At 39.2% G+C, this 24,631-nt stretch overlaps 1 protein-coding gene across 7 annotated transcripts in view; it reads left to right on the top strand.

Annotated features, from left to right (window-relative positions):
- The window catches only part of UBAC2 (UBA domain containing 2), a 196,924-nt gene that overhangs the window by 22,241 nt on the left and 150,052 nt on the right, over positions 1 to 24,631 (top strand). For 6 of the 7 annotated variants that reach the window (XM_040487169.1, XM_040487166.1, XM_040487170.1 and 3 more), the window contains exons 2-4: positions 21,177 to 21,304; positions 23,531 to 23,650; positions 24,370 to 24,479. In XM_040487169.1, the coding sequence (XP_040343103.1) occupies positions 21,177 to 21,304; positions 23,531 to 23,650; positions 24,370 to 24,479 (358 nt within the window). Of the gene's footprint in view, positions 1 to 19,355; positions 19,402 to 21,176; positions 21,305 to 23,530; positions 23,651 to 24,369; positions 24,480 to 24,631 lie in introns of those variants that run through there. The other variant, XM_040487168.1, reaches the window with a different exon arrangement.

Here is a 24,631-nt window from a genome sequence, read left to right as displayed (position 1 = left end):
TGAGTTCAAGCCCCGAGTCGGGCCTTGTGCTGACAGCTCAGAGTCTAGAGCCTGCTTTGAATTCTGTGTCTCCTCCTCTCTCTGTCCCTCCCCTGCTCATGCTCTGTCTCTGTCTCTCAATAATAAATGTTAAAAAAAAATTTTTTTTAACTGAGAAGGAAAGACAGGTATTAATTAGGGAAGGACAAGCTTGAGGGAGGATGCTTTATTTTTTATTTTTTAAAATATTTATTTACTTAAGTAATCTCTACACCTAACATGGGGCTCAAATTCATGACCCTGAGGTCAAGAGTTGCATGCCCTTCCTACTGAGCCACCCAGTCGCCCCAAGGGAGAATGATTTTAAAAAGTGTTTCTTTTTCAGTCTCAAAGTAATTAATCACATTATAGAAAGTTTGAAAGATAGAGAAAAACCACTGTTAAGCATTTCCGTTAATTTTTTCATCTTTTTCTTCTTTTTTCTTCATATTTTCCTCAAGATATTTATATAATTGGTTTTTTTATATTTAAATTTTAATACTTATTTTAAGAGAGCGAGCGAGTGGGGGAGGGGGAGGGGCAGAGAGAGATGGGGGAGAGAATCCTGAGCAGGCTCTGTGCTGTGAGCACAGAGCCCAGTGTGGCGCTTGATCTCACAAACCATGAGATCATGACCTAAGTCGAAACCAAGAGTCAGATGGATGCTTAGCCAATTGAGCAACCTAGGCGCTCCTTATAGTCTTGTTTTACGTGAACTGATTTTGTTACGATAAATTGAATAAAGTTCATTTTAGAAAACTCTGAAATATGGGAAAGTAGTAGAAAGAAATAAAAATAGCACTTATTGACATTTTGGTATTTATCTTCATACTTTTTCTAATGCAAAAGTAAATATCCAAATAAATAATTAAAAATAAATTTATCACACTCAAATGCTATTTTGTAACTTGCGTTTATTTCACACAAAATACTTTTAAAAAGCAATCACAGTGACTATGTGTGTATTCTGCTTTTCTCTCCTTTGTCATAAGCATTTTCCAAGTATGCTGTTCTTACAGAATTAGGTTTGTGCTTCTCTCCTTTCTTTTTTTTTTTTCTATTATAGTGATGCTTAGAGCATCTTAATTTTCAGATGTTTCTAGAGGTGAAAGAAGAATAAATAAACTGTATTATTTTATAATTTTTGATGCATGCTGCCAAATTCCAACCCCAAAGGATGGTATAACTTCACCACAATTTAAAGAAGAAAAGATTGTTTTCCTTAAGTTATTATATTTAATTTTCAGAGTAATGCTAGGTATTATTATCTTTGCCACAAATGAATACTTTGAAGCTCAGAACATAACTCATCCAAAATCACATAACTAGTATATATGTAGAAGAGCTAGGACTTGGGGGCACCTGGGTGGCTCAGTCGGTTGAGTGTCCAACTTCGGCTCAGGTCATGATCTCACGGTTTGTGGGTTCGAGCCCCGCATCAGTCTCTGTGCTGACCGCTTGCCTTGGAGCCTGCTTCAGATTCTGTGTCTCCTCTCTGCCCCTCCCCCACTCATGCTTTGTCTCACTCTGTTTCTCAAAAATAAATAAATGTAAAAAAAAAATTTTTTTTAAAAAGAAGAGCTAGGATTTGAACCCAGGTTTGCCTACTTCCAAAACTAATGTAAATTTATTCCCCTTTCCCTTGAAGGAAAATGGCTAGGAGCTATGGCAATATAACTTCTAAGCCTTAGGAAAAATTCCTGGGAGAAAGAGCCATAACCTAAATGAGGGGTCTACATATCTATATGATTTCTTAAAAATTTTCAATTAATGACTATTAAGTGTGAGTTATTGTTAGTTTTACTTATGTCACACTATAACTGTAAATTTTGTTTGTGTAACATATCATGTAACAATTACTGCTAGGCTCTGTTCTAAGCAGTTTCCATCTATTAACTCATTTAATTCTCAGAACAACCTGATGAGGTAGTGGGATTATTCTTCCCAGTTTGCAGATGAAGAAGCTTTGGCACAGACGTTTAAGTGGCTTTCCCAAGATCACATAGCTGGTAAGAAGCATGATGAGAATTTGAACCTAGTCAATATGAGTCCACTTTCTGTGCTCTGAAACGAATGCACGGTAATGCTTCCCAGACTTAAGGAAGTATTATTAACACTTCTCTCTCTTGACCACTGAGATAGTTGTAGTCTAGTGATGAATGTAATAGCTCAGCTTTGCAGTGGAGTTCTTTTCTGAGTCCTGGAAAACTGCATTGCTGTGTCCTGACTGCTGTAGATGTGCTCCTGTGTTCTACTATGTTCCTTTCAACCCCCGCGTCTCCCTCTTTCTTTCTAAGTAGGAACCAATATCCTGTTTTGCTTTCAGTTGGGATCTTTTATGTCCTAATTAGGATCTTTTTGTCATAGCTAATACACTATAGTTATTTGCATTTTCTTCTTTTTTCTCTCCTCATCCCTTATTAGTCAAGTTATTATCTTCTTCTGTTCTCAGGTTGTGTCAGTATCAGTCATATTAATGATGATGGAGCCTATCTTAAATCAGGCTGTGTTAAAAATGCATTTCTAGGGGTGCCTGGGTGGCTCAGTTGGTTAACCATCCAACTTCATCTCAGGTCATGATCTCATGGTTTGTGGGTTCGAGCCCTGCGTCGGGCTCCACACTGTATACGGAGTCTGTTGGGGATTCTCTTTCTCTTTCTCCCTCTCTGCCCCTTCCTCCTTGTGCATGCATGCTCGCTCTCTTTCTCAAAATAAATACACTTAAAAAATGCATTTCTATAGAATTTTAACAAGTAAGTACAATCTGATAAAGAATATCTTGTAAATAATTTACTCCAGCATTTTTAAAGTGTGCCTTGTGGAACTCTGGTAGAGTGAGGAGCTGCGTAAGCTTTTTGTTGTTGTTTTGTTTTTAAATGTCTCCCTTGGGCCTGTGTTTATTTATTTTATTTATTTATTTTAGAGAGAGCTGAGCAGGGGAGAGGGGCAAAGGGAGAGAAAGAGAGAATCTCAAGCAGGCTCCATGCTTGGAATGGAGCCCAGTGTGGGGCTCAGTCCCACAACCCTGGGATCATGACCTGAGCCCAAATCAAGAGTCGATACTCAACCGGCTGAGCCACCCAGGTGCTCCATTTTTTTTTTTAATTAAAAAATTGCTTTAAGTTTATTTTTAAGTCAAATAATATAATGTTTAGCTGATTTTTTAAAAGTTTATTTGTTTTTGAGAGAGCACGAGTGCGCATGAGCAGGAAGGGGCAGAGGAAGAGGGAGAGAGAGAGAATCCCAAGCAGGCTCCATGGGGCTTGATCTCACGACCATGAAATCATGACCTGACCTGAAATGAAGAGTTGGATCCTTAACCAACTCTTTTTTTAATAATCTCTACATGTAATGTGGGGCTTGTACTTAGGACCCTGAGATCAACAGTTGACTGCTCTTCTGACTGAGCCAGTGAGGTAACACTTGTTTAGTTTATTTTTATTAGCTTTATTAAGATACAGTTGACAAAGTATTATATATTTATGTTATATGTGACCTTTTGTTATACGTACCTGTTGTGAAATGGTATTGAAATCAAGTAAATTAATATATCCATCACCTCACATAGTTATCTTTTTGTGTATGTGTACGTGTGGTGAAAACATGTAAGGATCTACTCTCAACAAATTTCAAGTATACAATACAATGTTTTTATCTATAGTTATTCTGTATGTTGCTTAAGTTTTAACCTTCATTTAAATTATGACTATAAATGAGAGTTAAAATTTAACCCTCATTTAAATCATTGTTCTCTTTCCCAGATATGTTTCTTAAGAGTTTTTAAGTTATGTTGTCATTGTTCTCAGACGTTTTCCAGTGTTGATGTCATTTTGGTCCCTTGAATGTAGCACCATAGAGTGCAAAGAGCACAGTATTACTTTTTGGCAAGTGTTCTGTAGCTGAGTATGGTCCTAATGTTGCCAGCCATACTGTTTTTTTTAGACTGAGAAGGCAAATTAGTACTTCTGAGACCTTTAGTGGCCCTGCAACAGAGAAATTTGACTTTATCAACTCTTTATCCTAAGACTTACTGGAGATGGTTTTCATTGAATAAAATTTGGGAACTATAAGGAAGAAACATAAAATTCCATGTTACGGTACTGCCCAGACTTCATTCCTGTTTACATATTGGTGCTGTGTAAATTTTGTCACCTATATGTATGTATAGAAACAAGTTTAAAAGTAAAGTTGGACCTGTGTACAGTTTCGTATTTTGCTTTTTTCACTTAATCTTTTTAAATGAATTTGCCTTGTGTCGTTAATAGTGTTCAAAGCTGGCTTTTAACTTTGTTTTGTTTTGCATTATTACAAAACTGAAACATGCCTGCTGGCAGAAAATTCGGACATTATACAAATACAAATGTAGAAAGGAGTGGTCCCACATAATGACTACCCCACTGACAAACCACCCCTGACAGCTTAGTGCTCCTTCCCTTAGACTTCTTCTGTGCAGTGTTTACCTGAGCATTCTTTTCTCTCTCACACATGTGTACATGCCTACATGTGTGTGTATGTGGCTTTACACAGACATGGCATTCAAATATGCTTCCCTGAAATGGTCTTGGATACAGAATCATAACTTTGAAATATCCTAGAAGGTTGTATTAAAATGTTTTTCTCCAGCATTTCCCCATTTAAACAGTGGTGAACATCTTTATCACTAAGTTATTGATCATATCTTTGACTTCATCCTAAAGAAATGATCACAGATGTGGAATTACAGGATCAAAGAAAGAAGAGGAACATTTTAAAGCTCTGATCTGTATTCCTGAATCCTTCCAGAAAGGATGTATCACATCCTTTTTATCAGCTTAGGAGCATATCTGTCTGACCACACTTGTAACAGTTGAACATGATAAGTTAAAATAATTTTTGCCACTTAAGAGATGAAAAAAATGACATTTTACTGTTGTCTTAATCTGCATTTCTTTGAGAGAGTGAAATTTTTTCTCCTTTCATATTTACTAGCCATTTAAAAAAAATTTTTTTAACACTTATTTTTGAGAGAGAGAGACAGCACGCGAGGAGGGGAGGGGCAGAGAGAGAGGGAGCCACAATGTGAAGCAGGCTCTAGGCTCTGAGCTGTCAGCACAGAGCCCGACCCAGGGCTCGAACTCACAAACCAGGAGATCATGACCTGAGCTGACGTTGGAAGCTTAACCGACTGAACCACTCAGGCGCCCCTTACTGGCCATTTTAATATATTTTTGAACAGATTTGATTGTTCATGTACTTTGCCCATTTTTTTTTCTACTGGAATATTATAGTTTTATTAAGTTCATTTATAAAAGCCTTTAAGGGTTTTGGCTATTGTCTCGGTGTATGTTACGAATATTTTAACCACTTGTCAATTGCTTTTTAATTTTGTTCATGAAGTGTTTTCATGTAAAGTTTTTCATTCATAAATAAGTCATTAAAAGAAAGGGATTTAGCTCATAAATTTTATTAGGCCAAATTTATTCTTAATCGAGTCCTAGGCCTCTGAGATCTGTTGAATTTTCATCTAACATTTTTTGTATCTTTTTTCCTAATTAGGGAGATACTATATACTGCTGGTACAAATTCAAATAGCCCAGAGGAGGAGGAAGTGAAATGTGAAGTTTTCTCTCAATGCCAACAACAGTTTGGAGTGTATTCTTGTAGATTGTTTTTCCCTATGAATGTGTGTGTGTGTGTGCGTAATTAATGTGGGTAATATAAGTGTATGGTAACAATAAGTAAGTATATAATATGAATTCTCCTCAGTAGGAAGAACTACTTTTAAGTTCCTTTTTCTTTGCTGCTTATATTATAGCTACTATTATAGTTTTAAGTGATATATTTATGCCTCTACTGATTTGTCAATGACTTGTTCCGTTTATAGATTCCCCGTTGTGAAAGATGAGGAATTTGCATACCTCCAACATCTCCTTCATCTTTTAGTTTTGGTTTAGTTATTCCTTGAAGTGGTTACCTTTATGATTTTAAATAATGGAGGAAACTCCCTTTTTTGATTTACCAATTTTTGAACTATCAGTAGATTCCACTATGAAAATGAGAAATTGGACCAAGAACATGGGTTCCTCTTCTGTACTCTAATTCCTGATTTGTGTTCTCTATATGCCGTGTGTGCTTACAGTCTGTTCTGTAATGGTAATGAAGCCTTCCATGCTTTATCAGTAAGTTAATTTTTATATAGAAAATCAAAGCCAATAGTTCTATTTATGTTATTATGATTGTATATTTATGGTAGAACCAGGATGTGTAATTAGAGTCAGAAGGACATAGAGCCCTAGGTCAGAAAACATGTGCTTTTTCAAGGAGTTTAATTTCTTTTGGTGGTCTTCACTACTTTAAGTTCAACTCGGGGTCCCTGGGTGGCTCAGTCGGTTAAGCGCCCAACTCTTGATCTCAGCGCAGATCATCTCACAGTTCGTGGGATTGAGCCCTGCATCTGCGCCGACAGCGTGGACCCTAGTTGGGATTCTCTCCCTGTCTGCCCTTCCTTCATGCTTTTTCTCGCTCTCTCTCAAAATAAACTCTTAAAAAAAAAAAAATTAAGTTAAACTCAACTACATTTGTTTCTTGACTCTTGCATCACTTTCTTCTTGGCTTTGTCTTTTTTCCCTGATGGCTAGGGACATTCTCCCAGAGTAAGCTTTCATATAGAGGACACAGGTAGTGAACTTTCTGGATACTTGCTTGGCCATTCTTGTACGTAGTGAAAGACTGAATTCGTAAGTAGCTAGTATGGGTTTCCTCATTATTTGTGGGTAGGTCTTTATCTCCATCAGGCCCAAACCTTAAATGTCGGGGCTGATTGTAGGCCGTGTTCAAGTGTGTGTAGCATGTGGATAGGCTGGTTTCCCTATATGAGGCAAGGGATGGTGAGAATCCTGTTCAGTCAGCAAAATTAGGTGGGGTTGGCACTTTCTGTGAGCTTTACTCCTGAGTAAACTCTCTTGCTACCCCTTCCCCCCATTGCCTGTCACCCAGGCTGCCATCTGCTTTGGGAGTTTGACGTTGCCCCAAGCTCTTTTCTACTTTTTTTCTGACCCTCTCAGTGTCTTCCAAAAGTACTTTGCCCCCTTTCTTCAGAGAGCGTTTCTTAGATTTTATTTTGGGGTAAAGATTTTTTTCTATCTGGAGTGTTGGAATGAATGAATGGCCGTGTGTGTGAAGAAATGTGAGAAAGTGTGTCTCGGCAGGGTTTGGTGGAAGGGCCTACTGGCCCAGCTGTCATCTGTGCACGTGTGGTGTTTACGGTACGGAGATGGTTTAAACAGGATGTGGGCCCAATGTGAAGTGCCATTGACACAAAGGTAAGATAATGACTCCCCCTTTCAGAAAGTTCTTTTTCGTCTTGATTGTATCAAACAGCAAGTCTCAGATACTAGTCTGAAAACCTCTCTCATAGCAGCTCATTTCCTATGGTAGCAGAGAACAGGAGGCAGGCCCAGGTCTTCCTATCAGCAATAATATTAGTAAGAATTTAGTAAAGTGTGTTTATTTTTGTAGTTACCACCTACTGATGACAGACTGACACTCATTTTCCATTTACTGTGGTAATACTAAATTTCAATTAAAATATGCTTATTTAGGGGCGCCTGGGTGGCGTAGTCGGTTAAGCGTCCGACTTCAGCCAGGTCACGATCTCGCGGTCCGTGAGTTCGAGCCCCGCGTCGGGCTCTGGGCTGATGGCTCAGAGCCTGGAGCCTGTTTCCGATTCTGTGTCTCCCTCTCTCTCTGCCCCTCCCCCGTTCATGCTCTGTCTCTCTCTGTCCCAAAAATAAATACACGTTGAAAAAAAATTTTTTTTATAAAATAAATAAATAAATAAATAAATATGCATATTTAATTAAATCATAAATGATTTAAAGAAAATATTAAATGATAGGTGATACTGGGATATAGCAAAATTGTGGTGCTACAGTGGGAATGACTGAAGTTTGAGAAATACTCTAAATTATTCTGATGAGTAATTCTTGTTGGTCGTACTTCTCCCGAGGTCTGGTGTTTATTGATTAGTTCCCTGGACTCTGGAAGGAGACATTTCTCTGGTGTTTTGAGAGTTCTTGTTTCAGTATAACTTTAGAAGGGAGGAAAAGTGGACAGGTGTATGAGTCTGTCACCTTGAACTTTCATCTAGCTGTCTTTTTGTTTTCCTTGCTTTTATTTGATGCTTTAATCCTTTTAGAATTAATTTTAGTACGTAGAGTTTAAGTGGGGCTTTTGTCCCCATCAGCTAGCCAGTTTCAGCCCCTGGGGATTAGAGATGTCAGTAGCATGCTCACACACAGAGTAGGTGCCCAAACGCCACATACAAGTCCAAACAAATAGATTTTAGGTTTGGTTCTCTTATGCTTTTCCACCAGACCCAAAAGGGAGAGGTTCCTTGGATCCTCAGAACTTTCAAATCAGACTTGGGTTTCTCTACCCTGCAGAAATATGTTCTGTCTGCATCTTTTCCCAAAATAGGCCCATTTAGTCTACATTAAACATCTGCTGAATAGGTAACTGCCTCTCCCATTTGTCTTAATCAGATGTTCTAGTGTCTGTCTTTGTAGCTGTGGTATCCTTACTTGTGATCATTGTTCATTCAAAGATTCATTAGGTCTTTGAACATGTAGAACCATCTATGGTTTGTCATGAAGCTGTTACTGGCCACACTTTCCCTGTACTCGGCCTTTATAGCTCAGCCCTCTCTTAAAAAGTTTTTTTTTTTAAGTTTATTTATTTTGAGAGAGAGAGGCAAGAGAGAGTACGGAGCCAGGGAGAGGCACAGAGAGGGAGAGACAGAATCCCAAGCAGGCTCCACATCATCAACACAGAGCCCGATGCAGGGCTTGATCCCACAAACTGCGAGATCATGACCTGGGCCAAGATCCAGTTGGACACTTAAGCACCTGAGCCACCCAGGCACCCCTCAGCTCAGCCCTCTCTTAAATTAACATCTCTCTGATAGACATTCCCTCTCTGGCGATTCTCTAGGCCAGGCTTTGAAAAGGGGCAGGCCACACAGATGTGTTTTATTTGATTCGTGTGTTGGTAGTGAGGCTTTTGGGGGTGAGGAGGAAAGTTAATGTGCAACATTTTATTTATTTATTTTTACATGTTTATTTTGAAAGAAAGCACGAGTGTGCACATGTACCCGTGAGCAGGGTAGGGTCAGAGAGAGGAGGGAGAGACAATCCCAAAACGGGGGCTCAGTTTCATGACTGTAAGATCTTCACCTGAGCTGAAATCAAGAGTCGGATACTTAACACACTGAGCCACCCAAAGCACCCGACTTTTCCCTTCCTTCCTTCCTTCCTTCCTTCCTTCCTTCCTTCCTTCCTTCCTTCCTTCCTTCCTTCCAGCCTAGGGGGCAAGTGAGAGAGAGATGGAGAGAGAATACCATGAGGGGCACAGAGATTGAGAGGGAGGGAGGGAAGGAGAGAGAGAGAGAGAGAGAAAAGCAGGGCTCACCTGAAGCGGGGCTCATGCTCTCCTGAAGCTGGGCTCAAGCTCATCCAGTGCAGGGCTTGAACTCGTGAACCATGAGATCATGACCTGAACCAAAGTCATATGCTTAACCCCCTGAGCCACCCAGGTGCCCGACTTTCTAATGTATTAAAGTTGGAGTATTAAAGACTGAAATCCAGCGTTTGATTATGTCTTAAGATGACAGTGTGGCAACGTCAGGCTGAATTGTTAAGTGACAGAAGTCTACTGATCATGTACTTTATGCCATCTACTTCCCCTGTTTCACTGATTCGTGCCTGACCTTTTTAGGACTTGAACAGATTTCCTTGCCAATAACCACACATTTTTCCCTTTTTTAAAATTACTTTTTTTTTTTCTCTCTCTCTCTCAGAATTTATTGCAGAGTTCAGAACTATGCACAAACCTCTTCATTCACTTTTTCAGAGTTGTTCTTACTGTTGGATAATTTATTCTTTATTTATGTGTAACATTCATAGTTTTCTTCTCTGGGCTTTGTGAGTTCAAGCCCTGCATCGGGCTCTGTGCTGTCAGCTTGGAGCCTGGAGCCTGCTTTGGGTTCTGTGTCTCCTTCTTTCTCTGCCCCTCCCCCACTTGTGCTCTGTCTCTCTGTGTCTCTCAAAAATAAATAAATGTAAAAATACAAAAAAAAATTAAATTATTATTTTATTATAATTGTATTCCCTGTCTAATTAGCACTTTTAACAATTACTGCTTTTTATGCTTAACGAAAAGCTTAATGTTTGTATAAAATCTTCCTAAGAAGGATAAACCTGAGTAGCGTCCGGCATAGCGGCAGGACCAAAATATAAGTGATTGATGCCATTGTTGATGAGTTGCAGATACGACACACTTTTCTCTGGCATGCAAGCTGCTGTGTTATGCCCTGTTTTAGAACTTCTTTTCAAATTTTATTGCCCTTTTTTCCCACCTAACTCACACTCTCTAAACATTTTAGGTACAGAATATATTTTTGTATCAATATACAAAAGGCACGTTCTCCTCCTTGCCTCTTTGTTGTGCTTGTTTTTTTGAAATTGTTATTAGTCTTTTCTCTTGTTCGCTTCCCTGATATATTTTACAAGCACCGGTCCGGTAACCAGCATGTGTTGGCTGCCCTTGTGAGCCAGGCACTCTGCCCTGTTGTTTGGTGACCTCTCTGAGGAGGAGTCAGCGTGGCAGGAGCCCAGTGTCACTGAATTGTCCTCGGTACATGAGGAACAGGAGTGGACTTGTGGGTGGCTTACAGCGTTTTACTTTTGAACACCATAGGGAAATGAATGTAACAAAAATAAACTTGAGACCTTTTGATTCCCAGGCAGTTTTATGGAAGTCTTTGTTGAGATTACACGAGAAGGCACTCTCGTTCCTCCCTAACTTGGTCACTGAAGATAATTTTCATTGAGTTTTCTTCTGGGAAGCCTGGAGGCCCAAAGAAAAAATCATAACGGAAGCAGGAGGTATCCCTTGTGGTGCCCGGGTTATTGCACTTTTTTGGACTTCTACACTTATTTTTGCTTTAGCCCCTTTCTGATGAAAACTTTCAGGAAGTTACTTCATGAGACAGTATTCTTGTGGAACCCTGAGAAGTTTACCAAATAGTCAGGTGGTCAGAAATAGGAAAACCAATATGATAGGATATGGCGGCCTCTCCTCTCTGGGGTGTGAACCACACTGGGGTTTTTGACGAGTGTATTTTTACATGGGCGCCTTGTGGGGACGGTGGAGTTGCTGGGTTGCTGCCTTCTTCCCCCCAGTCCCAGCCCTTCTCTCTCTCATTAGCTGTGATGCTTCTGTTACAGCCCACATGGCTAAGCTTTGCAAGATCTGTGGTTAGTGTCCTCAGTACGGAAAAGTCATGTATTTTTATTCAGGTAGAATTCACATAAGACAAAATTCACCATTTTAAAGTGTTCAGTCGTTGTCTTCTAGTACATTCACGTTGTTGTGCAATCATTACCGATCACTGTCCGATTCCAGAACTTTTATCACCCCTAAAAGAAACCCAGTACCCACATTAAGCAGCCACTCACCATTCCCTTCTCTTCCCTTCCCCTGACAGCCACTAATCTGCTTCTTGTCTGTATGGATTTTTAAATTCTGAGCATTACATGTAAATGGAATCATGCAGTATGTGGCTTTTGTGGCTGCTTTCATTCACTTAACATGTTTTCAAGGTCCATCCATACTGTAGCAGGTATCAGCACTACAGTCCCTTTCTGACTGAATGATTTTCTGTTGTAAGGATAGACCACATTTTGTTTGTCTGTTCATCTGCTGATGAACATTTGGGGGGCGTTTTCACTTTTTTGGCTATTATGATAGTGCTGCTGTGCATATTTAAATTTTAGTTTGAACATCTGTTCTCAGTTCTCTTGGGTATATAACAAAGAGTAGATATGCTGGTTCAGATGGTAATTCTGTGTTTAATTTTTTGAGGAACCAAAAAGATAACATGCAAAGCACTAAAAATAGTAATAATGAAAATCTTTTTGGACCATGGACCATGATATCAAGATATCATATTTCCTTGTTCTACATTAGAAAACCTTTTTTTCTTTAGAGTCAAGGCAGAACTGGGTTTAAATATCAGCCCCTCAACTAACTAGCTGTGACCTTGGGCAAGTAATTTAACCTTTTTAAGCCTATTTTTCACCTAGAGTATGCAGATAAGTAATTGCTGCCGCATGATTACGGTAAACATTCACTGAGACGGCAGTATACAGAAAGTGCTTTTTTAAGCACAGTGCCTGGTGTGAAGTAATCCACATATACTGTAATAATTATTTTAGGATGATACATAGTCAACAAAGCCTGATTGCTATGCACTGCCACAAAGAGATGGCTGTGTACTTTGGTTGTACCGAAGAGATGAATGACCCAAAAGAAAGTATCTTAAACTTTGCTGTTTTATATTATCTTGGGCATAGATGTTTTGCAGCTTTACTTTTAGATTAATGCATTGTCTGTTCTCAAAATTTATAACATCTCTATTTTCAGAGGTAGAAGGACCTGTTGCAGAGAAATGACTTTTTTTTAAAGTTTAATTTGATCAGTGCTTGGTTACTTCATGTATGAACCACTTCCTGGCTCTACTCAACAGGGAGGCCAGAAGATTGCTAGTGACTTGCCTTACCTCAGTGCATAGGGATTTCATGAAACTTTTTACTGAATTAGTAGCTAACTAAACAAAAATTATTTTTTATTAAAAAACTTGAATATCTTATGAACAGATCATTCAGAGATTACCACTTGTAATATTTTGATAGATGCTTCTTAAACTCATGTACTAATGTACTATTTTTAAAAATATTATATAATAATCCTGCCAGAAATGTTGCGTACTTACTATTTAGGAACATCTTCCCAATGCATGAAATAGTTTTCTGCTACTTAAAATCGAATATTATTCCAATTTATGGATAGAACATAATTTATCCGTTTTCCTGCTGGAAATTCATGTCGTTTCTAGTCTTTTCACTGTTATAAACGTTGCTGTGATGAGTATCTTTGTAGGAAAATCTTTGTGCACATCCATGATAATTACTTTGGGCTAAATTCCTAGATAAATATATATATTTTTTAGGTGAGAGGGTTTATGTATTTTTTAAAACTTTCGATCAGTTCAGCATTTAATAAGTGTCCACTGCTCTGTGTTGCAGAGCTGCAGTCTTTATGTCTCTAGTCACAGTTGCATTGACTTTAGTATATAGGGCACCACTTTGATTTCTAGTACCGACGTTTGTCACTGTATATGTCTTTCATTTAAAACCTACCATGCAGGTGAAAGTCCCTTTTATCCCTGGAGCTCGGTGTCAGTGCAGCATAGGAAGCAGTTTTATTTGCAGTCAGATCGTCAGGGTTTGAACCTGGCTCTGCCTCTCCCTAGCCAGTATAGCAGACACCTCGCACAGCATTTCAGCGCACTGATCCTCACCTCTTATTCCATGTTTTTCTACAGTCTTATTTGGATTAGTTGGTCTGGTTTGGCAAAGTGTATTTGTCTGTTCCTCCCACAGGGCTTCTTTTCTGTGGCCACTCGAGACTGTTGAAGGATGATGGATAAAAATGCTTTTCTGTCTTCCCTTGGTCATGGTTCTGAGATACATTCACAAGGCTTCTTAGAAAAAACTGCGGATCAAATACTGGTCAGAAACATCTATTGCTTGTAGTGGTGCCCAATTTGATAATGAATCCTTGCACTGACTCTCCCTCCCTATCTGATTCCCCATGTCCTTAATTCCTGCTCCCTGGGATCACATTCCAAAATATACCGCCTGTCTATAAACCTTTGTCTTGACCTTTACTTTCAGTGGAACTCCGAGACATGAACAGGTAGCTTCTCTTTGAGTCACAGTTTTCTCGTGTATCTACATTTAGAGAGGGTGGTTTCTACCTCACATGATTCATTCACCAAATACACTGAAACATGACTGTGTGCCAGGTGCTGTTCTGGGCGTGGGAATATATCAGAGAGCAAGACAAACAAGGACCCTACCTTCATAGAGTGTATATTCCGGTGAAGGAGACCAAGAAGTAAACAAAGAAGGATTTCAAATAGTGAAAAATGCTATAAAATAAATAAAACAGGATGATGTGCTCCAGAGCAATATATGAGTTATAAGAGAAAGCCAGTCTGAGGAGATGCTATTTGAAATGGGGACTGAATGATGAGGATACACTGGACTTGGGAAGAACATTTTGGGTAGAGGGAGTAGCAGCTGTAAAGGTCCTGAGGTGCAAGTGTCAGGAGCGAGGTAGTACACATAAAGTGCTGTGTATAGTACTTTGCTCTTAGTAAGCGCTCAATACACGTTGGATAGAATTAGTAGTAAGATTTGATCAAGGAGACAGCCTGTCATTAACTACACAGCAGTATGTGGCCAGTTTTGTCTCATGAATTGACAAAAAGTGACTTCGTAAAATAAGCAGATAGTTGTACAGGATGTGAACAGTTATGTGGTATATTTTTCTTTATTGATATGGTGAAGTACATTGAGTTGCTTTGCATTCCTGGTATACCACTTGGTTCTGATGTTTTATGCTTTTTCTGTGTAGCTGAATTCAGTTTGCTGACATCTTGTTGAGAATTTTGCGTCTCTGTTCCTGAGATATCGTCTTTTGTTTTAATGTGTGTCTGGTTTTGGGATCAGTGTAATGTTTTCATAAAATGAATTGGGAACTGTTCTGTCCTCTTTTTTGTGGTGGAAGAATTTGTGCAGAATTGGTACTCTTTTTTTCTTAAATACTTGATAGAATTTTCCAGTGAAGCCATCAGGTCTGGAGTTTTCTTTGTTGGAAGACTTTTAACTAAGAAATTAAATTTCTTCATTTCTGTAGTTCTAGAGAACTATTCAAGTTACCCAGTTCTTTTTTGAGTGAGCTTTGGTAGATTGTATCTTTCAAGAAATTTGTCGATTTCATCTAAGTTGTCAAATAAAGGGACAAAATATCATTTCTACTATTCTCTTATTTTTTAAAAAATTATTTGTACTAAAAAGTACATACATGAAATTTACTATTCTAAACATTTTTAGGTGTACAGTCCACTGACATTATGTACATTTTACAATGTTGTGCAACTTCTTATTATCCTATTAATGTCTAAGGGATCTGTAGTGATGCCCTCTCCTTCATTCCTGGTATTGGTACTTGTGTCTCCCTTTTTTTTTTTTTTTTTTCTGATCAGTCTTCCTAGAGTTGTATCAATTTCATTGATCTCAAAGAATCACTTTTAGTTTTATTGACTTTTTTCTCTGTTACATTTTGGTTTTCTATTTCATTGACCTGCCCATGTATTATTTCTTTTGATCTACTTGCTTAGGGTTTAATTTGCTCTTCTTTTTCCTTTTTTTTTTTTTTTTTAAGTTTGTAGCCTATATCATTATTTGAGAACTTTCTCTTCCTGTATAAGCATTTAATGCTATAAATTTCCCTCTAAACACCTCTTTATTTTCAGGCCACAATTTTTGCTTTGATTGTACTTTCACTTTTCATTGTCGTTAACATATATTCTAATTTTCCTTGTGACTCCCCTCTTTGACCTAGATACTATATATGTTATTTTCTAATTTGGGGGAGATTTTCCATCCATCTTTCTGTTGTTTTTTTTTATTTCATTTCATTTCAGAGAGGAAGAGAAAGGGAGAAGGTCAGAGGAAAAGAGAGAATGGTAAGCAGAATGTTAAGAGAATGTCCATGCTCACTATGGAGCCCCATGTGGGGCTCGATCCCATGACCCAAGACACTCAACTGAGCCTCCCATTCGCCCCCTGTTATTTTCTAGTTTAATTCTTTTATAGTTGGAGAACATACTTTGTATGATTTTAATTTCTTTATATTTATTGAGGTGAGTTTTATGACCTGGAACATGATCTTTCTTGGGGAATGTTCTAAATGCACTCGAAAAAAAAAAATGTAATTTGCTGTTGTTGGGTGGAGTGTTCAATAAAAGTCATTCAGGTCAAATTGGTCGATGTTGTTTTTCAAGTCTTATGTATTTTCACTGATTGCCATAAGAGCATATCGCAGACCGCATAGCTTAAACAACAGAAATTTATATTCTCACAAGTTGAGAGGCTGGAAGTCCAAGCTCAAGGTGTTGGCGAGTTTGGTTTTTCCTGAGGCCTTCCTCCGGGGCTTGTAGGTGGCTGTTTCCCTGTGGGTTCACATGGTCTTTCATTGTATGTGTGCATCCCTGGTGTCTCGTCTTCTTAGGTCCCGGCTTTTATGGCTTCTTTTATACCTCTTTAAAGGCCCTGTTTCCACATAGAGTCACATTGAGGGTTGGGGTATATGAATTTTGGGGGGACACAATTCAGTCCGTAACACTGATTTTGTCTTTTATTATCGATAGCAAGAGAGGAGTGCTGAAGCATCCAACCTGGGATTTATCTGTTGCTGTTTTCAGTTCTATCAGTTTTTGTTGTATGTATTTTGAGGTTCTTCTCAGCTTTCAAATTCTGTGATTCACTGTGTGCGCCTCCCCCCCCCCCCCCGGTTTTTTTTGAAGATTTTCAAACATGCTTAAATGTTGAAAGAATGGTACAGTTAACACGATGGACCTACCAACTTAGATTCTACAACATTTTCTTGTATTTGCTTTATCACATATCCATCCCTCTGTTTATTTCATCAGTCTATCTTATTTTTGTATGTATTTCAAAGTAAGTTGTAGCACTGTATCTCTAAACGCACTAAACACTCTTAAACATGTCATTAATTTGAATTTAATAATTGTTTAAAGTTCTTTTGGGGGGGATTAAAATTTTCATATAGTGAAATGTACACATCGTGAGTTGGTTGTACATCTTGCTGTCCATAGTCCTATGGTGTGGGATTTCTGGGGCATTTGTATATTGTTGCTTTGTGCATAGATTTTGGGATCTTGATTTTGCTCATCTTAAGAGGAGGACTTACAGATAGAGTTGACTGATTTAAGTTATCAGATTTGTATTTTTAGGGGTTTGTTTAGGCCAGAATTAAAATGATTGTATAAGTAGGATCAGTTATTAATTCAGTAAGTATTTTATTTATTTTTGTCTTGATGTTTAATTGTTGTAAAATATACATAACATAAAATCAACATCTCAGCCATTTTTAAGGGTACAGTTCTGTGGCATTAAGTACATTCACATTGTTGTTGTGCATTTATCTCTTGAACTCTTTTCATGTTGTAAAACTGAAACTCTGTAACCATTGAACAACTCCCTATTCCTCCCTCCCCCACCACCTGGCAACCACCATTCTACATCCTGTTTCTATGAGTTTGACTAGTTAGGTACTTCATATAAGTGGAGTTTATGGTATTTATCTTTTTGTCTCTGGCTTATTTCACTCAGCATAATGTGTGAAAGGTTGTCCCTCTTGTAGCTTGTGTCAGAATTTCCTTCCTTTTCAAGAGGGAATACTATTCTGTTAAATGTGTAGAACACATTTTGTTTATCCACTTATCCATCGATGGACACTGGGTGGCTTCCACCAGTATTTATTGAGCACCTCTTATACATCAGTCACCTTTCATTAAACAGACATTTGTTGACTGCCTTAATGGGCCAGGGCTTGTTCCAGGCAAGGGGGATACTGCAGCAGTGAATATATCAAAGTTGCTGCCTTGAAGAAGCAACACACAATTGATTCTAAGTTGCATTTTTCATATTTTAGTGTTTCTAAAACTGGGTGAATTTTATAATTGATGCCATCTTAGAATTTTGTAAGGCAGTGTTTCTTTTTTAGTGACACCTAAAATAATGGTTTATCTTACAGTTTGAATCATAGATTTGATGAATCACTGTTTAATAAGTCAGTTGTTGATAAGTGCTATGAAAAAAATAATCCAGAACAAAGGGGATAGAACGTTAGTTACATGGGGTATTCACAGATAAGGTGACATTTGAGCAAAGCACATGTTCAGTTCAGTTGATTTTTTTTTTTTCTTCAAAGTGAGACTTCCTGAAGGATGCAGTGTGCTGGTTCACATTCTGCTGCAAACTTCATACCTAACTGTGTGACTGCTAGCAGTTCGTGGACTGGTTACTTTGGGTAGCATTGGTGTAGAGGGTAAAGCGCTGGCCAAGTGGGGATAGGGATGGGGGTTTGGGAATATTCTCAAGATGGGCCTAGGTCTTGTACACATAGGAAAGGCAAGGATGTTGGAATTTCCTTCCTTCCTTTCTCTCTCTCTCTTCTCTTTCTTTCATTCATTCATTCATTCATTCATTCGTTCATTTATTTATTTCGAGGTAGGGGGCAGAGGGAGAGAGAGAGAATCCCAAGCAGGCTCTGTGCTGTCAGTGCAGAATCTGACATAGGGTTTGATCCCATGAATTGTGAGATCATGACCTACCTGAGCCAAAATCAAGAGTTGGACGCCCAATGACTGAGCCCCCCAGGAGCCCTGGGATTTTCCATCTTAGTAACTGGCAGCAGTTTTTCCAGTTGCTCAGAACAAAAACGTTGACTTCTCCATTTTGCCCGTACTTTACACCCAGTCAGCCAGCAAATCTTGCCTGCTGTGCCTTCAGAGCATATCCTAGCTCTACCAGTCTTACCACCCCTACCTAAACCACCATGGTGCAGGCCATCCTCACCCCTTCCTGGATTATCATGATAGCCTCCTAAATGGTCTCCTTTCTTCTACACTTGCCTTCCCATAATCTCTTCTCAATATAGCCACCAAAATGATCCTTTGAAAACATGACTGATAATGTTATTCCTCTCCTTAAATCCCCCCAAATATCCTGTCACTCCTAGAGGAAAGGTTAAAGTCCTTATGCTGGCTTACAGGGCTCTGCACTGTCCACTACCCCATTTCTTTGACCTTATATCCTGCCTGTCTGCCTTTTGCTTCTTTTGCTCTCAGCTGCCTTTGGCATCCTTACTGCTGCTTAATCGTACTGAGCATGTTCCTGTCTCAAAGCTTGCTGTTTCTCTGCCAGAAATACAGTTCCCCAGATACCTGCAAGGCCCACTTCCTCAGGTCCCTGCTCAAATGTCACCATATCAGAAGGGCCTTTGAATCACCTTATGTAAGACAACGCCCCTCTTTCCCATCAGTACTGTGCTTTCCCCTAAATCAGGATAGGTTAGGTCATGCTGCGGTGGCAAACAACTGCAAAATATTGGGTACCTTGTCGTTTTAACGACAAGTTTTGTTTCTCACTGACGGTACTCCTCTGTCACCTGGGAGGTCTGCTCCACACTGTCTTCACTCTGGGATCCGTCTCCTAGCCTAGCTGCCATCTTGAGCACTGGCAGAGGGAAACACCATTCACTGCTCTTCAAGTATCTCCACAGGAGTGACATCTATCACGTTTACTTGGCCAAAGCAAGTCATGTTGTCATACCTAACTTCAGCTAGGGGCAGGTATGAGTGGCTAAGCAGTCTTATCATGTATCTGGAAAGAGACCAGGAAATCCATGGTGGGTAACACCACCACACTTTTTATCCTGCTTCATTTTTCTATAGCATTTGTTTCCCTCTGACACAATACATAATCACCTAGCTTTGTGTATTTTCTTTTTTCTCCTGTCTAGGCCACAAAGGAGTGGGACTTTGTCCATCATTAATTACTGCACCCCAGGGTGTAGGATCATGTATGTTTATAAGAGGTGCTTATTAATTTTAGGGCATGGTTGAAATAATCAGAGGTCATCATTTATTTCTTCACTTGGTGACATGTGAGTCAACTCAGGAGTGTGGAACAGGGAGGTTTGAGGAGAGGGGAGGAGGTCATATGAAAATGAGAAGTTGGAGAAAAGCAGTAGATTGCTGGTTGGTGGAGAGCGTCCACTGAGGTTTGAGACTGTGGACCTGCAGGGAAATGTTGCAGCTCAGCCGTACGATTTCCTCCAGTAACATCAAGCTGCTCCTGAGCTGGCAAGGTAGGGGCAGGAATGACTGTCAGGCCCATTTCATGAGGATAGGTGGAAACCCAAGTTGAAGAAGGAAACAGGATCCTCGCTGCCCCTTCAAGGGTGCAACTCTATCACCCCTACTCCGTCTTCTGCCCTGTCAGAAAGATGACGGAGCTTCCCTGGGGCAGAGGAAGCCCTTTCTCCTGGGTGGTGAGAGTGTGGTGGCAAGAGCCGTCTCCCCTCTCTGCATTCTTCGTTTCACTTGCTCCTTATATGCTTTTAAGGTAGATTCTCTTCCCTTCATTTTGTAGGTGAGCAGATAAAAGCTTAAATGGCTCAGGATAGAATTTAGGTTGGTCATGCTCATAGCCACAGTGCTCTTTCGTACTTTTGAGATGCTAGGCAATGAGGAACTCTCAATTTTTAGATTCCCTGGAGCTTTGATTGCAGCTGGGTCACGAAGATAGCACGTAGCTCCTTTTACTAATGGTTCCAATTCAGATGTGTGCAAGACCTTACCAGAAAGGAAACAGTTGGTCTATTTTTATATGCTTAAATGGGTGCAATAACCACATTACCAACTGTAACTAGATTCACTCCCAGGAATTTCTCATGAATACAGTTAAAGTATACTTGACACAATCTGAGAATGTTGCCATCGGTGATACTTTCCCTTGGCCTTACCTGTTGATGATCTGAACATTTCATACGTCCAAGGAGCTGTGACAGGCTGTACCTGGAAACAAGGGTGCAGAGTGGGGAAAAGCCCCTGAGGGTAAAATGGTTCACTGGGGTTGATGGAGGAAGTGTCCATTGAGCTGTAACTTGAAGGCTGTATAAGACTCAGACGCGGCTCTCAGATGAGAAACTGACTTGGGCCCCGGTAGTACCCATGGGGGAAAATCTCAGCATGCCACTGTAGTCAGCAATGGCAGCACTTTTAACTGCCCTTTAAATTTTTTAAATAAATGTTGATGTGAACCCCATGCATGCTCGGAGCTAACTGGTCAATTTAATAGAAGACATCCTCCTCTATTTCTTCACACTTCGGTGACTGTTTTCTTAATGGTGGAAGTTACTGGCTGTAAACTTGGTTTGGTCTCATGTAAAAGCCAAACAACAGTGAACCCCTGCCAGCAAATTCCACGTGTTTTTCCGGTGCCCTTTGATCACTTACCTCTGCAGGTACAGGTTTTGAAAATACATGTTAATAAGAACTAAATTCCAGAGTTTGCAAACTTGGTCTTCATTGTAATAGAAGTGAATTCTCTTACTTTTCACCCAGGTAGTTTTTTAAATCTTAGAATCAATCATTCTGAAAGAAGTTTTCTTTCTCCTAGATAAGGCCCCTCTGTCCAAGGGTCTTTTGCTGGTCCCCAGTGCCCTGTCCCTCTTGCTGGCCCTCCTCCTACCGCACTGTCAGAGGTTCTTCGTGTATGACCTCCAAGCCATCAAGGATGACTTCCAGGTGAGCTCTGTTCTATTGGTCTGCAGGAGGAGAGGAGACAGAACTTTTTCTTGACTTGCTATTTCTTTTCTGCTATTCTTAGTCCCTTGAAGCCTCTAAATTTTTAACAAATGATTATTTATTAATATTCCATTAGCAAGTAAATTTTCTAGTTTTATATTGCTATTTTCAGGAAAGCAGATTATAATGAAGCAGTTGCAGTATATCCTTTTACTACTAGGCATGTCCCTTCTCACTTCTTACTCATGGAAATGCAATTTACAATTTCAAAAGAAAAAACAATGTTAAATCTGGGTTTTTTAAATCATTAGTATGCATTCTTAACATTTTTGGAAACATTTTCATACTTAACATTTCAAAATTTTATATTCAACGTTTGAGTATTGATCAGATGATTGAAGTTCTTCCAGGTCTAACAGATTGTGAATCTATGAATTACTTTTATAGTGGTGGTTATATCAAGTAGGAAATTTCCCTTGGGTTTTTGCTTCTGGGAAGAGCAGAACTCTATGGCTTTTGAGATTTATGGGCTGGTCTCATTGAAAATGCTGCTGCTGGCTCTTGTGTGTGAGTCGGGAGTGTGAAAGGGACGTTCTTGCACCAGTTCCAATGGAGGAGCTTTCCCCATACCACCAGGCAATTCATGGACACCAATTAGGTGTCCTCTAATTCAGCCAGCTCCTGATACTGGCTGGAGATAGTGTTGTATCTCACGGGTTAAGGATTCAGTCCCACAAGGCTGCCTCCTCCTCCTCCACCATGCAAAGCCCAGATTGTTACCTGTGTTTCTGACCAAGTGGCAACAGATTAGGGGTTACCATGATCTCCCCTTTGGACACCAGATGCCAGTTGCAAGTCTAAATTGTTACTAGTACTTAAGACTGGCTGGCTTTAAATCAGAGCCCCATGGCCCCCTCCCAGAGTTCCCATGACCCCCTCCTCAGGTTTGATTAATTTGCTAGAATGGCTCACAGAACTCAGAGAAACATTTTTACCTTTGAATTACTTGTTTATTACAAAAGGATAGGATAAAAGACACAGATAAACATCCAGATAGAAGAAATGCAATGGGCAAGGGATGGGGTAGGGGCACAGAGCTTCCTTGGTCTCTCTCAGGCACCTTGTGCTCGCCAACCTGGAAGCTCTCTGAACCCTGGCCTTTTGGGTATTAATGGAAGAAGCTTCATTAAATCATTGGCCATTGGCAGTTGACCCAGATTCCAGCCCCTGCCTCTTCCCTGGGAGGTCAGAGGGTGGGACTGAGAGTTCCAACCCCCTAATCCTGAGGTTGGTTCCCCTGGCAGCCAGCCCCATTCTTAGGTGCATCTAAAAGTCACACATCGACATAATAAAAGACATCCTTTATGGCCTTCATCGCTTAGGAAATTCCAAGGGTTTAAGGGCTGTGTGCCAGAAATGAGAGTACAAGACCAAATCTATATTTCTTATTATAAATCACAATATCACAGTGTTAGTGCAAATTATGGCATATAACCTACCACCTTTTCTTTGCTACATACTTGAATAGCCATTTTAAGCATAGTACTCTACTTCTGGAACACTGAAACTTTTCTTCATAGTGATATAATTAATACCTTTGTAAATGTTGGAGCTCTCAAGTTCCTCTGAAAGTCTTTCAGTTATTTATCCAAACCACTGCTTTCTGTCAGAATATAATACAGCCTCTGTATTGTTTCAGTTGCTATAATGCACTGGTTCTTGACCCTGGCTACACATTAGAATCACCTGAATAAACTAACCCTCCTCCCACAAACACACGAACACATGCATGTACTCACGTATACTGATGCCAAGTCCTCACCCTAGACCAACTGAGTTGAAAAATCTAGTGGTAGGCCTGGGCCTTGGTGTACTTTTTAATAAGACCCCCCAGGGAATTCTAGTGTATGGCCAGCCCTGAGAACCACTGTTGCAAGGGAACGGAAGGGCCCTTTGGCCCTCAGTTGGTACCTTTCTGATTTGCAGGATTGATTTGGTTTATCTGGCCAAGTAGGCAAAAGTCCCCTTCTAATGCTCCACTTTATGGGCATCTGTGCTCTAAAGGTGGCGACCGCCTACATGGAGGAGTTTTCCATTTGTGTGTATGTCATTATTTTCATTAAATTAGAGCATTGAAAATAAGCAGTATGAAGTAAATGTAATAAATTTGGTAAGGCAGAGATCTAAACAAATCTTACTCTTACTCTGTTTTAAATCCCCATTTAGATTTGGAGGTTGATATGTGGAAGAATAATTTGCCTTGATTTGAAAGATACTTTCTGCAGTAGTCTGCTTATTTATAATTTTAGGATATTTGAAAGAAGATATGGAAGCAGAAAATTTGCAGTAAGTTTTTATGTATTTTTCCTTTGCTACTTAGGTACTGGAAAAAAATGTTTTTGTTTTCTTACTTTTAAATAGTTTTATTTTGTTTAGCTTGGTGTTATTATTAACAGTTATCTTTTAATTATATGATCTTCTATCTGATTTGGAGCATGACTATTAACCAAGGAATTTTAAATTTAAGCCACTAACATAATAAAATGATAATGATAATAGATAATATCAGATGTGTGTGGGCAATAAAAATTTTTATTAGGATTCTGACTTTAATAACATTTTAATCACTTATTTTGCTTAATGGTTTGTATGGTACTTGTTAAAAATAAATCATGCTATAAATATCTATTTTTTTTACCATATTGGAAATTATGGAAGTGTTAATGCATTTGACCAATATGGCTTTACTCCCCCGTTCTGAAAACTCTGTTCTAATAAAAACAAATATTAAAAAGTAATATAGAGCTGGTTCTAATTAAATAAATGTTAGTTTATTTTTCAAAGACTCCTTTCAACACCACTTAAAAATTTTTTTTAATTTACTTTTAATTTATTTTTTTAAAGTACGCTTCACGCTCAGAGTGGAGCCCAATGCGGGGCTTGAACTCATGACCCTGAGTTCAAGACCTGAGCGGAGATCAAGAGTCAAACGCTTAACTGACTGAGCCACATTGGCACCCCTGAAAAGACTCCTTTCAATAATGTTCTTCCTGTTTTATTTTTAGTCCTTTTTGCTGGGTTCCTGGGTTTTGTCGGCCTTGGTTGACTTCATCCTCGTTGAGGCTGTGTGGTATTCCTTTGGTATTGCTGCAGCTGGGAATTTGCCTTCTGGATTGTAAGTAGCCCTCAAAGATTAGCTTAATAATTACTTAAATCTGATTTAAGTTAAGTGACTGTAAATCAGTAAAAGAATATTTTAAACTCATAGATGTAGTAAAATTGATTTTATGGGTAAAAAAAAATCCAATGTATACTTAGTCACATTTT

This window comes from Herpailurus yagouaroundi, unplaced genomic scaffold, assembly GCF_014898765.1.
Source record: "Herpailurus yagouaroundi ecotype Mexico unplaced genomic scaffold, PumYag 164, whole genome shotgun sequence".
Taxonomy (NCBI): Eukaryota; Metazoa; Chordata; class Mammalia; order Carnivora; family Felidae; genus Herpailurus; species Herpailurus yagouaroundi.
This window is presented reverse-complemented; position numbering and strand designations above follow the sequence as displayed.